Below are 12612 nucleotides of genomic sequence, written 5' to 3'. Positions count from 1 at the left end.
TGGCCGAGATAGCTCTGACTCCCACCGCGACACGCCAGGCAACCCCGCCACGCGGGAGACTCACCCCCCAAAGCGACGTCACATCGCAAACAAACATTGATACGAGTATCAGCAAGTACGCAACACAACGGCACAATGCGACTCTCTCCCTCCCTGGCCCTCACGGGCCTCCTCGCCCTCCTCCCAACCCCAGCCTCAGCCGCCAAAACCCCCAAAAACGCCATCCTCCTCTCAGAAGTCCAATCCCTCACCCTCCGCGGCGCCGGCGCAAAGACGACGCACCACCGCGTCCCCGCCGCGCCCCAGCTGAAATGCATCTCCTCAAGGCCCATCTGCGACCTCTTTGACATCGACGTCATGCGCTGCACCAACAACGGCGCCGGCTACTCGCCCGAAGACATCCAGTGGTCCTGCGTTGCCTCCTTACCCGAGGAGCTGAAGCTCGGCTCGACGGACGTCCTCTGCGAAGGGTACGCCAACGCCGACGACCCGTACGTCCTGCGCGGCAGCTGCGGCGTGGAGTATCGTCTCGCCCTGACGGACAAGGGCGAGCGGCGGTACCCGAACCTGGGCAAGGGCCGCGGCGGCGGTGGTGAGACAGACTGGGGAGCCTATCTTTTCGGCTTCATCTTCCTCGCCGTTCTGGCTTGGATCATCTACTCGGCGTGCGTGGCTGGTGCTGAGAACCGAAGGACTGGTGGCGCCGGTCGCCGCCGTGGAGGAGGCGGCGGCGGCGGCGGCGGGCCCGGAGGTGGTGGCGGCGGCGGAGGCGGTTGGAATCCTGGCTTCGGTCACGATGACGACCCTCCCCCGCCGTACCCAGGCACCAAGCCTTCCGGCTCGAGCGGCCAGCAACCATGGCGCCCTGGGTTCTGGACTGGCACGGGTGCTGGCGCTGCCGCAGGTTACGGAGCGGGTTACTACCAGGGCAGGAACAGCGCGCGGAACCAACAAAATTACGGAACGGGATGGGGCGGCGACACCACAAGCAATTCTTGGGGAGGCGGCCCTTCAAGGTCAACCAGCTCCTCGTCGAGCTCGGCGCGTCACGAAAGCACCGGGTTCGGATCTACCAACAGGAGATAGCAGAGGGGTCTTGAAGTAGGCATAGAGTAATTTGAACGTCATGTGAGCCAGCTCGACTCTAAGTCTATCCTGTTCTCCACGGGTCTCGTACATCATCCTCTCGCCGGCCTCCTACAGCTAGTGTGTGATTAGCCCCCTTGGTTAGGGACATGACTTTATGTACATTTTTTTTTTCGAGGTCCAGGCCGTCTTCCATACACGTAAAAGTACAACGATCCATCATTTCCAATCGCGAGCGTCTTATGGGCAATCCCCAAAGGTATCATACCATGAAATCCCCTGCCACGGAAGCAAACTCCAAGCTGCGCAAACGTCTTTGAAGCATATCAAAACAGTGGCCGACACGTGAGCCGAGTCGGGTATTGGGCGAAGCAAAGCTAGTGGTGAACGGACATGACGTCCAGCCGGTCAAACGCCCTCGAGCAGTTGGGGCACTTGCGCATCCGGTTGCTGATCCGGTCGTCTACGCACTGGTGACAGAATAGATGCCCGCAAGTCTTCAAGGCCGTATCTTTGAAGTTGTTGCGGCACACTGTGCAGAGTGCAAAGGTCTAGGGGCTGTTAGTATTTTTCATCCACAATGAGGGGACCCATGCCACATACTCTGAGCATTTCCTCTTCTTCCGACGAGTTGCTCAACGCCTTGCGTTTCCATTCGTCCTTCTCCTTTTGCATCATGTCTGCGCGGACCTTGAGGCGCTCAACGTCCGCCTCCTGGGTTGTGGTGCGCTCTCTCGCCGCGGCAACGGCTGCGTCGCGCGACTTGACCAAGCTCGTCAACTCGCCAATCTGGTTCTTGTAGGAGTCGACCCGGCGCGCTGCGTCGGAGCTGCTCGACTCCATCTTCTTGTGCTCTGCGGCCATGGCCGCGTTCGCCTGCTTCAGATCCGAAAGCTGCTTCTCCAGGTTGCTAATCAGGATCCGGTTTTGCGCCTCCACCTCCTTGAGCTGCGCGACGATCTCGGAGCTCTTCCGGTTCTGGCTTCGGAGCACGCCCAGCTCGCGGTCTCTCATATCCGCATCCTTCTTCACCGCAAAGTACTTTTGGTCCACCTTTTGCTTCTCCGCGAGTGCCGCCGCTGCGCGATCCTCGAGAACCGTGTACTCCATCACCTTCTTCTGTGCGAGGCCCATCGACCGCTTGTACGCCTGCTGGAGAGCGGGCAACTCCTTGTTGATCGACTCGAAATCCTGCTGAAGCTTCTTGTACTTTGAAATCAGCTCGTCCGCGGGCATGTTCTCCAGTTCGGGGTCGGGGTCCGCCATCGGCTGGTCTTCAGAGGGCTTCAGGCGCTGCAGTTCCAGTTCCAAGGAGGCGATTCGGTCCTCCTGGGCACCCGTGAGCTCCTTGAGGTGCTGCAGCGCCTGCTTCTCTTCCTTTTCTCTGGTTTCCAGCATGTTGGCTTTGGCGTACCACTCGTCCCGGGCAGCGCGGATTCGTGTCAGGTCGGCATCGCGCTCCTCGACTTGGCGCTCCAGGTCCGAAGTAATCGACTGCGCCTCGTCGTTCAGCTTGGTTCGGAATGCCGTTCGCTCGGATTGCAGTCTTTCAGCCTCTTCTCGTAGCTGCTTGTTCGTAGCCTCGAGGTGGTTGACCCGCTTGATCAAGTCCTCGTTCTGGTTCTTGAACTGTTTAAAAACGTCCGTCCGAATGAAATCTTCGTCTGTGAGGCCTTCCCGTCGTGCCTTTAGCGCCGAGTTCTCCTCCTGGAGAGTCTTGATGTCAGCTTGCGCGGATTCCAACTGCTCCTTCTGCTTAGTTACGACCGCCGATGCTTCCTCAAACTTGATGAGCGCCTCGGCAGCGTTGCCATTTGCCTCGGCGGCATCCTGCCCATTCTCCCCCGCGGCGATTGTTGGCTTGGCGCTGGCGATGAATTGCTGCTCGAGCTTCTGTACCTGCGCGCTCTTTAATCTGTCCATGCGCTTTTCGGCCTTGAAAAACCGAAGGCTAGCCTTGTTCAAGTCTTCCGACAGCTGCTCATTCTCTTGCTGTGCACGGTCCAACTTGACCAGATAGTCCTTTTGCTGCGCGAGCAGGGTGTTGACCCGAGTCTCTAGGTCGGCAATGTTTGGCGTGATCTCGCCCCTGGCGTTTGCGATGCGATTGAGCACAGCTTCGGCTCGCTTCTTAATGTCAGAGGCTGTCTCGTCAAGGTGCCTTTGAAACTCGTCGTTATCTTTAAAGTGCGTGCTGGTAATGTACGGAGGATCTGGATCCGATCAGTCTCATGTCGAGCTATATGTGACAAGGGGTACTCACTTGTTGGGCCTGAGGGTGGTGTCGCAGGATCCACGAGCTGCTCCATCTCTTCTAGAACCTAAAGGGGAGGTCAGCCATGCCACGGAGTCAAGGGATCAATCACACTGCTGACCTGCTTCCACCATGCTTCAATGATGCGAATATGATCCTCGCGGTATACGACATTTTTCTGCAGTTGCTCGACACGCGACTCAAACTCTGCCTTTTCCCTTTTTGTTTCTTGAAGTTGCCGATAAATGGCTCCCTTTTGGTAATTCTGAACTCATCATCAGCTCGCGCCCTCTCCATGTATTTATTCGCACCAGGCGATCGTTAAAGTGTAATCTCGAATGCGTGGAGGGCAGGGAGACGGATAGCCGTCAGGCAGCCTCGTCGCCCTCGACGGCGGATCGAAAGGCCATTCCAGGCCAGTCGATCGCAGTCCGCCAGTGTTGAGCGTGGCTAGGGGCAGTCGATGATCGTGATGTCGCGTCGCCATGGATGGCAGAAGGGAATCGCGTAGGGGTCCATTGAATTGTTGAGAAAACTTGATGTGTTGGGAAAACGTGTCTCGTGACACTTACCTCGATCCAGTGCTCCTCGGCGTGGTCGCCACTATCGCCCTTGGACTTGCTTCCATTGACGGTTTGGTGTCGCTTGCTTGGAGGAGCGAGGTCCTCGGCGGTGCTGATGGGAGGTCTCTTCCTGTCCTCCATCTTGGATAAGGTGGACGGACGCGGAGAGGCAGTCGGGGCTGAGGTCGCTACAGGCATGAGAAAGGTAGAGATGCAGAGACGGTGTAGGCGTCCGGGTCGGCGAGGCGATAAAATGCGCTGCGTGGGACAGCTGGGGGTGTTTAGAGATTGATCCGAGCCATGCGAGTGTAGAAGGAGTCGTGCTGTTCTGATTCGGCGCGAAAAATGGGTGACGAATACTTGGGCAAAGGAGGTTGAATTTTCGAGGTTGAACGCCGACGCTTCACGTTCAAATCAAGCCAGCCGGTCCACTCCCCAAACGGGACTAGCGCCGTTCTGGCCATCCACCCAGTCAGGCGCCCCGCGCAAAGCGCACGTACCGGTTAATTGTCGGGGTTCCGCATCTACTTATCAGAAGCACTTTTTCTGCATCCCGCAGGTACTGTCCCGCCGCGATTGACAAAAGTCTGGCTCCCAAGTGACAATCCATTTCCGCCAGATCCAATTTTCAGCCGACCTCAGCTCCCCGGCCATGAGTTTCCTACCACGCCGATAGAAAGGAGAGACCAGATACTACCGCCACAATGAGTTCCATGTTCAAGAAAAAAGCCGGCATGGCTTTCAAGCCAAAAATGCCAACGGCCCGTCCTCGAGCACCTGGAGCAGCCGCACCGCAGCCAGCAAGGGCACCATCCACGACTGCCGCCGCGATTGCAACCCCAGCAGAGAGTTCAAACGAATCTGCCGATACTACAGCGTCATCTACCGCCGAGAAACGAGCCGATACGAGAGATACGCCCGGAAACGGGTCTACAAGTACCCCGCCATCGACCGAGCCGAGAACGGCGCAGGCTGCCACGCCTCAGACACAATCCACGACGAATGAGCCCTCTGCGAAGCCTGCTCCAGCACTGGAGGCGGCTGGCAAGAGCAAGGTAACAGAGACGCCGGCTACCTCAACTCACAGTCGTCCACAACCGCCATCCGCAACACCCGCTCCTACTAGAGACCGGGCCAGTGTCGTCAACGAAGCGTCGACGCCAGCGCAGCTCCAGACCCCGCCTGCTCCTGTTCCCTCTGCAATCGACGTAGTGCCCTCAACAGAAAGTGCTGGCCTGCCAGCGGCTTCAACGGACGACACAGCGAAGACTGCCACGAAGAAGGCACCACCCAAGCGACCTCGAAAACGAGCAACCCAGACGAGCGAGGCTACTGAAGAGGGCGAAGATGGCGCTCCAGTTCCCAAGCCCAAGAGGCAACGAAAACAGCCTACAGACGGAGAAGCCGCGCCGAAACGGCCGCCTCGGCCGAGAAAGAAAAAGGCTACAGAAGAAGGGGAGACAGACGCTGCTGCTGCCACCAACAAGCCGGTACGACCTCGACAAGCACGCTCGGTAACCCCCGAAGATGCGGAGGAACAAGAGGCCGACCTCACCACACTCACAATGGGCGATTTGACACGAGACCTGCGCATCGGCAAGAAGTTTAGCCGACACGACGAGCTGCTCCAGCGTCATCGCGACAAGCAAGCAAAGTCCAGGGAAAGACTCAAGGCGAAGAGGAACGGCTCGGAGGACGTCGCCTCGGAGAGCGGGACCCCGGCACCGACGAGCGGCCAGGCCACGCCGGCAGCCCCCCCGCCGCCGAAACCGGCCAGTATGGCCTCGACGGGGCCGCAATTCCAAATCATTGACGGCCAGATTGTGGTGGACCAAACCTCCCTCAGCCTCGACCGCCACGCCATTGCCGCCGCCGCCGCCGAGGGCGAAGACATGCTCGAGATTGAAGAAAACGACTTCACGACGCTGACGACGCAGAACAGCTACCGCACGGGTTCGAAGCTCAAGGGCCCCAACGTCTGGAACGAAGAGGAGACGGAGCTCTTTTACCGGGGGCTGCGCATGTTTGGGACCGACTTCCAGATGATCAGCGGCATGTTTCCCGGCAAGAACCGGCGACACGTCAAGATGAAGTTCAATCGCGAGGAGCGCCATGCCCCCGCGCGCATCGACGCCATCCTCGTCGGGAAGAAGGAGCTGCAGATCGACCTGGAGGAGTACAAGACGTGGACCAAGGCCGAGTACGAGCCCGTCGAGGCCATCATGGCGGCGCAACGCGCGCAGCAGGCCGAGTTTGACGCCGAGCAGGCCAAGATCAAGGCGGCCAAGGACGCCATCAATGCCAGGAACCTCGCTTCGCTGCAGGACAAGCGGGAGGGTGGAGCAGACGCTGGAGTCGAGTCTTCTACGACCGGCGGCGGCGGTAGCGGCGGCGCCAAGCCCAAGAGGCAGCAAGCCAGCGTCGGTCCTCAAATCACGGTTGACGCCGACGGTATGATCACTATTGACGAGACGAACATGGATCCCGACGCGGGACGGAAGAAGAGGGGCGCGGGCAAGACGAAGAAGAAGGCCGTAGAGTACAACATGCGGGGTGAGATTATCCACTGATGGCACGCATCACGCTTCTTGCAAACACGCACACAAACGGGGTGGGAAGGGTTTGGGGATATACCATACACGGAAGAGGCCAAGGTTCATGGCAGTGGAGAGGGTGGCTTCCAACCAGACAGATACCCCTTTGCTATTTCACCAGGGGGCCCTCCTATTTTGGGCAGCAGGCGGCGTTTGGTATTTCGAGGGGTTTTTTTTTTGTAGCAAAGGGGTCTCGGGAATCAAGGCAAACACAAGGGTAGGGACCAGGAACGCCTTTTAGAGGTACAGAGAGAATCCAATCAATTGTAAAGGTTACGAGAAAGTAACGAGCGCTTATATTTATGCCGTCCAGAGCGTCTCCAGGAACGTCTCCCCTTGCGACACCCTGACCCAACCCCATCAACGCAGGGCCCTTCTCCCTGTGGTGTATATGGATGACAAACACCAACACACACCCTGTTCCTCATGCCACCGCTCAAGGCGCCGGACACAGGGAAAAGAAAAAACATAACGTTTCAAAAGGAGAAGAAAAAAAAAACCAAAAAGTATGTACGGTACGATTTCCGCAAAGGAAGGGGCACGGCCGCAGTAGAGTACATTGTAGGTCCCACCTCCACGACCCGGTACCCTTGATCCTCAGAGTCGCCAGGTGGGTGAGTATACAGAAAGAAAGAGAATCGAAGCCAAAAAGGCAACCCATGGTGGTTCCTTTATAGTACCATCTGTCGTGAGGCCAAAGGCCAGGCTGGCGTTGTAACGACTCTCGAGACCAAACCCCTCAGGCCAAACTGAAGTGGCCTCTTCAGTCGCATAGGCAGGGTCTCCAGAAGGCTTACAGATTGACGTGTAGTGGCACTAAAGAGTTGAATTACCCGGTACTACCTGGCCTAGCTACCTAGGACTGACGCCACGCTCTCTTCCCAGCCAGAACAGGAACATTCCTGGTCAAACACAAGCATGAGCATTTGCAACCGCGAGTAGCTTGCGACCTCCGTATGCGTCCAAGTCATTTCCCGCATATTTTCCTCAGCCTGCTTGCCTCCACGCCAGCTCTACGGAAAAAGGGATAATCTACCTCACGAATCACGAGGACTGCGGCTTCATGCCCCTGCTGATGAGGATCCTGTCTTCTGGACTAGGTATCCTAAAGTCTTCTCCTCACGTTAATGCCGTCAAGCCAACACCGTCTGATAATTCCTGAGCCCTGCGTTTCTGTCGTAGATTGTGTCGTCATGCGGTCGTTGCGAGTCGGCTTAGTTCTGGGGGGCATCGTCGTCATCGGGTTGATCGAAGAGGAAGTTCGCCGCGAGCTCCTCGTTCTTGTCGCAGGCAAAGTAGGCCTGAATGGCAGCGTCGCGGTCGAAGCCCAGGCGGCATAACTGGCTGACTGTCAGCATCGTCACGCCGAGGAGAGTGTCACAAGAAACCTACCCGCTCAATGGCATCACGCTCCTCCTCAGTGACCTGGATAGCCTGTGCACCAGGGGGCAGGGGCACGTCGTCGTCAACCTCCTCGCCAAGAAGCTGCAGGAACTGGTCGGGGTTGTTGGCGATCAGCTGAGCAAGCTGGGGGTTGCCAGCACCGAGCTGCTGGAGGATAGGCTCCAGCATCTGGGGCTGTTGCTGAACGACCTGGCGGAGCTGCTGGAACTGGGCATTATTTCTGAGGAAGTCTAGGTTGCCAAAGCCACCCTGAGCAGCGGCGGCGGCGGCAGCGGCGGCGGCGGCGGCCTGAGTGTTGCCGGCGGAGGCGCCACGTCCACTACCACCACCACCGCTACCACCACGCGCCTGGGCGGCGAGGTCGAAGAGGTTTACGTTGCCGTCGGCGCCAGCGGGCGCACCACCAGAGGGCTGAGCGGGCGCCGCAGCGGCGGCCTGTCGCTGTGCTTGCTCCTCCTGGACGTCGTCGGGAATGCCCTGGTCATTGTCAGCGTCCAGCGAACCAACTACTCCAACCATCTTGTCTCACGCTGAGCAGGTACTCGACGGCTCTGTCGGGGTTGTAATAGGCGGCACGCATGGCGGCGTCGATCTGAGCGCGCTCGAAGCCCATGGCCTCCATGTTGGCAATCACCTCTTGACGCTGAGCACCCATGGCCATCGACGGGTCGTTGTTGCCGGCATCACCACCGGTAGTTCTAGCGGCCGGGGTAGGCGTGGCGGGAGCCGCGACCGGGGCTGCAGCCTGAGCAGCAGGAGCGGGAGGAGCAGCCGGCGTGGCGGCGACGTGCTGAGCGGGTGTGGCGGGGACGGCGGGCGCAGAGGAAGACTCAGCGGCCGGGGCGGGCTTGGGTGCCTTGGGCTGCTGGCTCGTCAGTACGGTACTTGAGCAAGCGCGGGTATTGTTTTTTTTTGGGTGCGGACCTTGTTGACCATGCAGACGACGAAGCCCTTCTCCTCAATCTTGTAGGACTCTACAGTGTCATCGTCCTTTAGGATCTTGCCTATTGCAGCTGTCAGCCGGAGCTATCGCATTCCTCCAGGTGGCGGGGCAGCCTACCAGAGTAGATAAGCTTCTGGTCCTTGGGGTCCCATCCCTTCTCTCCAGCAATCTTCTGCTTGACAACAGAGATCTGTTTTATTTCGTCAGTTTCGAGGTCGGACATCGAAAGGTAGCCGTCGAGGGTCATCTCGGAGATGGACGTGGGGGGAGGGGACGCACAGGGTCGGTGGGCTCAACATCGAGCGTGAACTTTTGTTGCTTCAAGTCCTGGAAAACGGCGAGGATGATTAGCAGAAGCTCAAAGTCGGCAGCACCTTGAAGTGAGGCGCAATGCGAGGGGGGCCTCATGCCCAGGTGGTGGGGAGGAGGCTCAGAGCTGGGCATACCTTGAATGTGACCTTCATCTTGGCTAGCTTCGGTGCAGCAAAAGGCTGCGATCACAAGGGAAGAGCTGAGAGTGCTCGGTTGATGGAAAAAAACAAAAGGATGAGGTGAGTCGTGATGGAGGATGGTGCGCTGGGGATCGATGCGCAGGAGCCGGAGGTGAAAGATGAGAAACCCGTCACCTTGGTGTTTTGTTGTGCGCGGGAAAGACTGGTACAGATTTAATGGAGATGACGAAGGTGAGTGGTGACCTGAAGTTAGTGTTTGGTTGCTGCGCAGTGGGGGAAGGCGGCGGGCAGGCGGTTCTAGTTGGTTGGCTGAGGTACCTCCTTCCACAACTCAGTCCTTTCTCTCTGTGGCGGTCCAGCGCTGGTTCACCACCTTTCGCACCTTAGTTCCGCCCGCCTCCCCACTTAACCCGACAAGTCCAGTAGCCAGGCAGGAGCACGGGTGGTTTCCTGCCTAGCCAAACACTCTTTTTCCACAAGTGGCGGTGCAGTGTGATGTTTCTGGATCCGTACGTATTGGCAACCTGCTGCCCTATGGAATGGCTGGTGGTCTGCTTAGGCATCCAAGATGAGGTAAGAAAGATGAGGGGAGCAACCTGTCAAAACCTCGAGGTCTAGACCACCCCCAAACCCCAAAAGCCATGGGCAAAGAGAACATGGCACTTGAGCTTCCCGTCCTCTCGAGCTGCCTCCCGCCTCTGTTCATTCGCCCATGTGCAGCCCGGCCAATCTGCAGAAATTTCAGTGGCAGCTACGGAAAGCGGGGTATTGCACCAGCTTCTGGGGTTTGCTAGCCATGTTGGAAATGCTTGGCTGCACATCTGCCGTTGAAGAGCAACACAAAGATTCCATCAAAGGCGTCTCTGGGCTTACACGGACACAAAGATACCGTACCGCACCGTACCTTACCTACCCTACGCACTCGCCTCCCATGATATCACAGGCCACTCCCTGAACTGGCTTGCCTCCAATATAGCATCTTTCCCACCTGGATACTTGCAGGAACGCCTGGCAGACCCGTCGCTGAGGTAAGAATAAGTCCGTGCCCGGATCCCGGGGTTAATGGAGGTCCGCAACGGGAATGCCATGCGGACCGGTCGATGCGGAGCGGGATCATCCATATTCCGAGACCTCGACCGAGACACCCTCCTAATATGAGCGATGGGCGATGCAATAGAGTCAACTTCACCTCCAACAAATGCGCGTTAGGTTCGTTACTCGTTAAATTGTTTAGCTGCTATAGCTATGTATCCTAGCTTGTCGGCGGCTTCTCTCGGCCGCTCGATGTCGGATCTTTTTCCATCTCTGCCTCCCAGGACAACGCCGCGCTGGACAAAGAAAATAAAATCCCTCAAATATGGTATCACCGCCCGAGTTCGTACTCTCTTGTTGTTGTTGTCGAGGACAGAATAGCAATTAGACATTCATGAAGACCACGCCGGGTCAAGTTTTCCGCTTGCTTGGCTTGGATACACCTCTTGTTGCCATTGGTGTGTCCGCCCTCCGTCATCACGATTGCCCTTGCTCGGGGTCCCCGTCGATACGAAGCTTCCGACTTTGATATCCGTTCAGGCTCGTCCTGGCTCCGGCGGTTAGGATCCACTCCGGGATCGGGGGCGTCATCTGTCTCTCACCAAGTGTTTCGTCCTCCTCTTGGGGTGATGGGAGCTCCTCCTTCTCCTCTTTGACCGGCGGTTGGCCGTTGGGAAAGAAGTTGTCATGACTGCTAGTGCGGCTGAGGGGACTGGGTCCGCCGGGCAGACTGCCGCTCCGCATGCGACGGACGCTGTGTCGGTCTGAAATGACGCGGCCAGCGTCTGGCGCCGCGGTGACGACCGTGCCGGGCGTCACCATAGGCGGCGGGTCTGGGGAGTCAGACCGGAATAGGGGGTGAATGTGCGATTCGCTGGCTGAGCCCTCCATGGTGAAGGCGGGCTCGGGACGCCGCAGAGAGCAGTCGCTAGCAGAAGTCTGCAGCGTAAAAGTAGGCTCGGGGTTGCGGAGGCTGCCCATGGGACTGGGGCTGTAGCTGCGGCTCCGACGGCGAGTGCGCGGGACCTCCAGATCCAGGTCCAGCGGCGTTCCGGGGCTGGGACTGCGGCTGGTGGTAGGGCTGGCAGGAATCGTTTCCAAGAACCTGCCGGGGGGAGAAGATGTGCCGAGGACGGTCATGCGGCTCTGCATATCGACCGAAGACGTGTCCCAAGAGTCAAAGGACGAGTCCTCGTTGACGCTGCTCGAACGCGAGCGGTAGTGGTTCGAGTCAATCGACTCGGCCCGCCGCTTCTCCCTCAGGGGAAGCAGGCGGGTTCGGGAGGAGATGGGGCGGACGACGTTGGACAACGAGGAGCGGAAAGAGCTCAATGTGTCGGTTGCGGAACGGCCGCTGCTGGACTGAGGCGGGCTTTGCGAGCCCATGGAAGTGGAACGGCTCCTGCCGTCAAAGGTGGGCGAAGTACGGTGGTAGGGAACCGACTTGATGTGGACATGCGGAGATCTCTGGGACTCCTCGTCCATGTGCATCGAACCGGCCTCGTCGCGGGCAACGAGGCGTGCCAAAACGAAATGAATGACGATGAAAATGAGCTGACAAGCAAAGCAGAGACCGAGGGCGACGGACGAAGCGATGAGGAAACTCGTCCGCGTCGCACCGAGAACGGTACCCGCCAGGTCCCGGGTGGCGTTGCTGAGGCAGATCATTGTGGCTACCGACGCAGCAGTGGCCATGATGCAAGTGAGGACACTCGCACCAAACATGGCGCTGATGAAGCGCTTGGAAGAACTCCTAAACCTGGCGACCAAGTTCGCCGACAACATCCACCCCAAAAATACCAAAAGAATGCTTTCCAAAACCGAGGACAGAATGGAGGACGTGCGAACAGGCGCAGCATCGGCGATGTGAGCGGCGAGGACGACATGGATGATGACAATCGTGATGGTGGCAATCAAAGCCAGTGCGCCGGCCGCAACGGGGAGAGCTCGAGGCAGGCCCATGGTGAGACTGGAGCTTTCAAAGCCGGGAGAATCGAATGCGAAGGGAAGCTGGGGTTCCGCCGCCGCTTACACGGAGACCGGTTCGGCCAGTGGTCTGCCAGAGACGGTTGGATCGGTTTGTTTGTTTGCTCTCCAACGGCGGGTGTACAAACGCTTCGTGACTGTGGCCGTTGACAAGACCAAAGACTGGCGAAAGATGTCTCGACGATGGAGAGGCTGCGTCGACTACTTGTTACGATGAGGACTGGGCCCCGGACAGGCGGGGTGACTACGAGACGACGGCGGGTGTAAGTGGTGAGTCGACGAGATGATTCCAGAGAGG

At 58.4% G+C, this 12612-nt stretch overlaps 5 protein-coding genes across 5 annotated transcripts; 2 read left to right on the top strand and 3 right to left on the bottom strand.

The window, feature by feature from the left end:
- Positions 1 to 135: 135 nt before the first annotated feature.
- CORC01_10890 (uncharacterized protein) lies at positions 136 to 1086 on the top strand (the record flags this gene model as incomplete). Its single annotated transcript, XM_022622517.1, has 1 exon — positions 136 to 1086. The coding sequence occupies one exon, from the start codon at positions 136 to 138 to the stop codon at positions 1084 to 1086; it is 951 nt and encodes a 316-aa protein (XP_022470928.1).
- Positions 1087 to 1463: 377 nt separating this feature from the next.
- Positions 1464 to 4044, bottom strand: CORC01_10889 (BRE1 E3 ubiquitin ligase; the record flags this gene model as incomplete). Its single annotated transcript, XM_022622516.1, has 5 exons — positions 1464 to 1637; positions 1690 to 3299; positions 3350 to 3407; positions 3462 to 3605; positions 3913 to 4044. The coding sequence occupies 5 exons, from the start codon at positions 4042 to 4044 to the stop codon at positions 1464 to 1466; spliced, it is 2118 nt and encodes a 705-aa protein (XP_022470927.1).
- A 563-nt stretch (positions 4045 to 4607) lies between these two features.
- Positions 4608 to 6473, top strand: CORC01_10888 (myb-like DNA-binding domain-containing protein; the record flags this gene model as incomplete). Its single annotated transcript, XM_022622515.1, has 1 exon — positions 4608 to 6473. The coding sequence occupies one exon, from the start codon at positions 4608 to 4610 to the stop codon at positions 6471 to 6473; it is 1866 nt and encodes a 621-aa protein (XP_022470926.1).
- Positions 6474 to 7711: 1238 nt separating this feature from the next.
- Positions 7712 to 9288, bottom strand: CORC01_10887 (UV excision repair protein Rad23; the record flags this gene model as incomplete). The annotated part of the gene is made up of 6 exons (XM_022622514.1): positions 7712 to 7837; positions 7890 to 8378; positions 8431 to 8763; positions 8826 to 8905; positions 8962 to 9034; positions 9124 to 9288. 6 exons carry the CDS (start codon positions 9286 to 9288, stop codon positions 7712 to 7714), a joined length of 1266 nt encoding a protein of 421 aa, XP_022470925.1.
- A 1517-nt stretch (positions 9289 to 10805) lies between these two features.
- Positions 10806 to 12290, bottom strand: CORC01_10886 (uncharacterized protein; the record flags this gene model as incomplete). The annotated part of the gene is made up of 1 exon (XM_022622513.1): positions 10806 to 12290. One exon carries the CDS (start codon positions 12288 to 12290, stop codon positions 10806 to 10808), a length of 1485 nt encoding a protein of 494 aa, XP_022470924.1.
- Between the last annotated feature and the right edge of the window lie 322 nt (positions 12291 to 12612).

The sequence above is a fragment of the Colletotrichum orchidophilum genome, assembly GCF_001831195.1.
Source record: "Colletotrichum orchidophilum strain IMI 309357 chromosome Unknown Scaffold_112.1, whole genome shotgun sequence".
NCBI lineage: Eukaryota > Fungi > Ascomycota > Sordariomycetes > Glomerellales > Glomerellaceae > Colletotrichum > Colletotrichum orchidophilum.
Note: the sequence above shows the minus strand (reverse complement) of the source record. Positions and strands in the feature narration are given on the sequence as shown.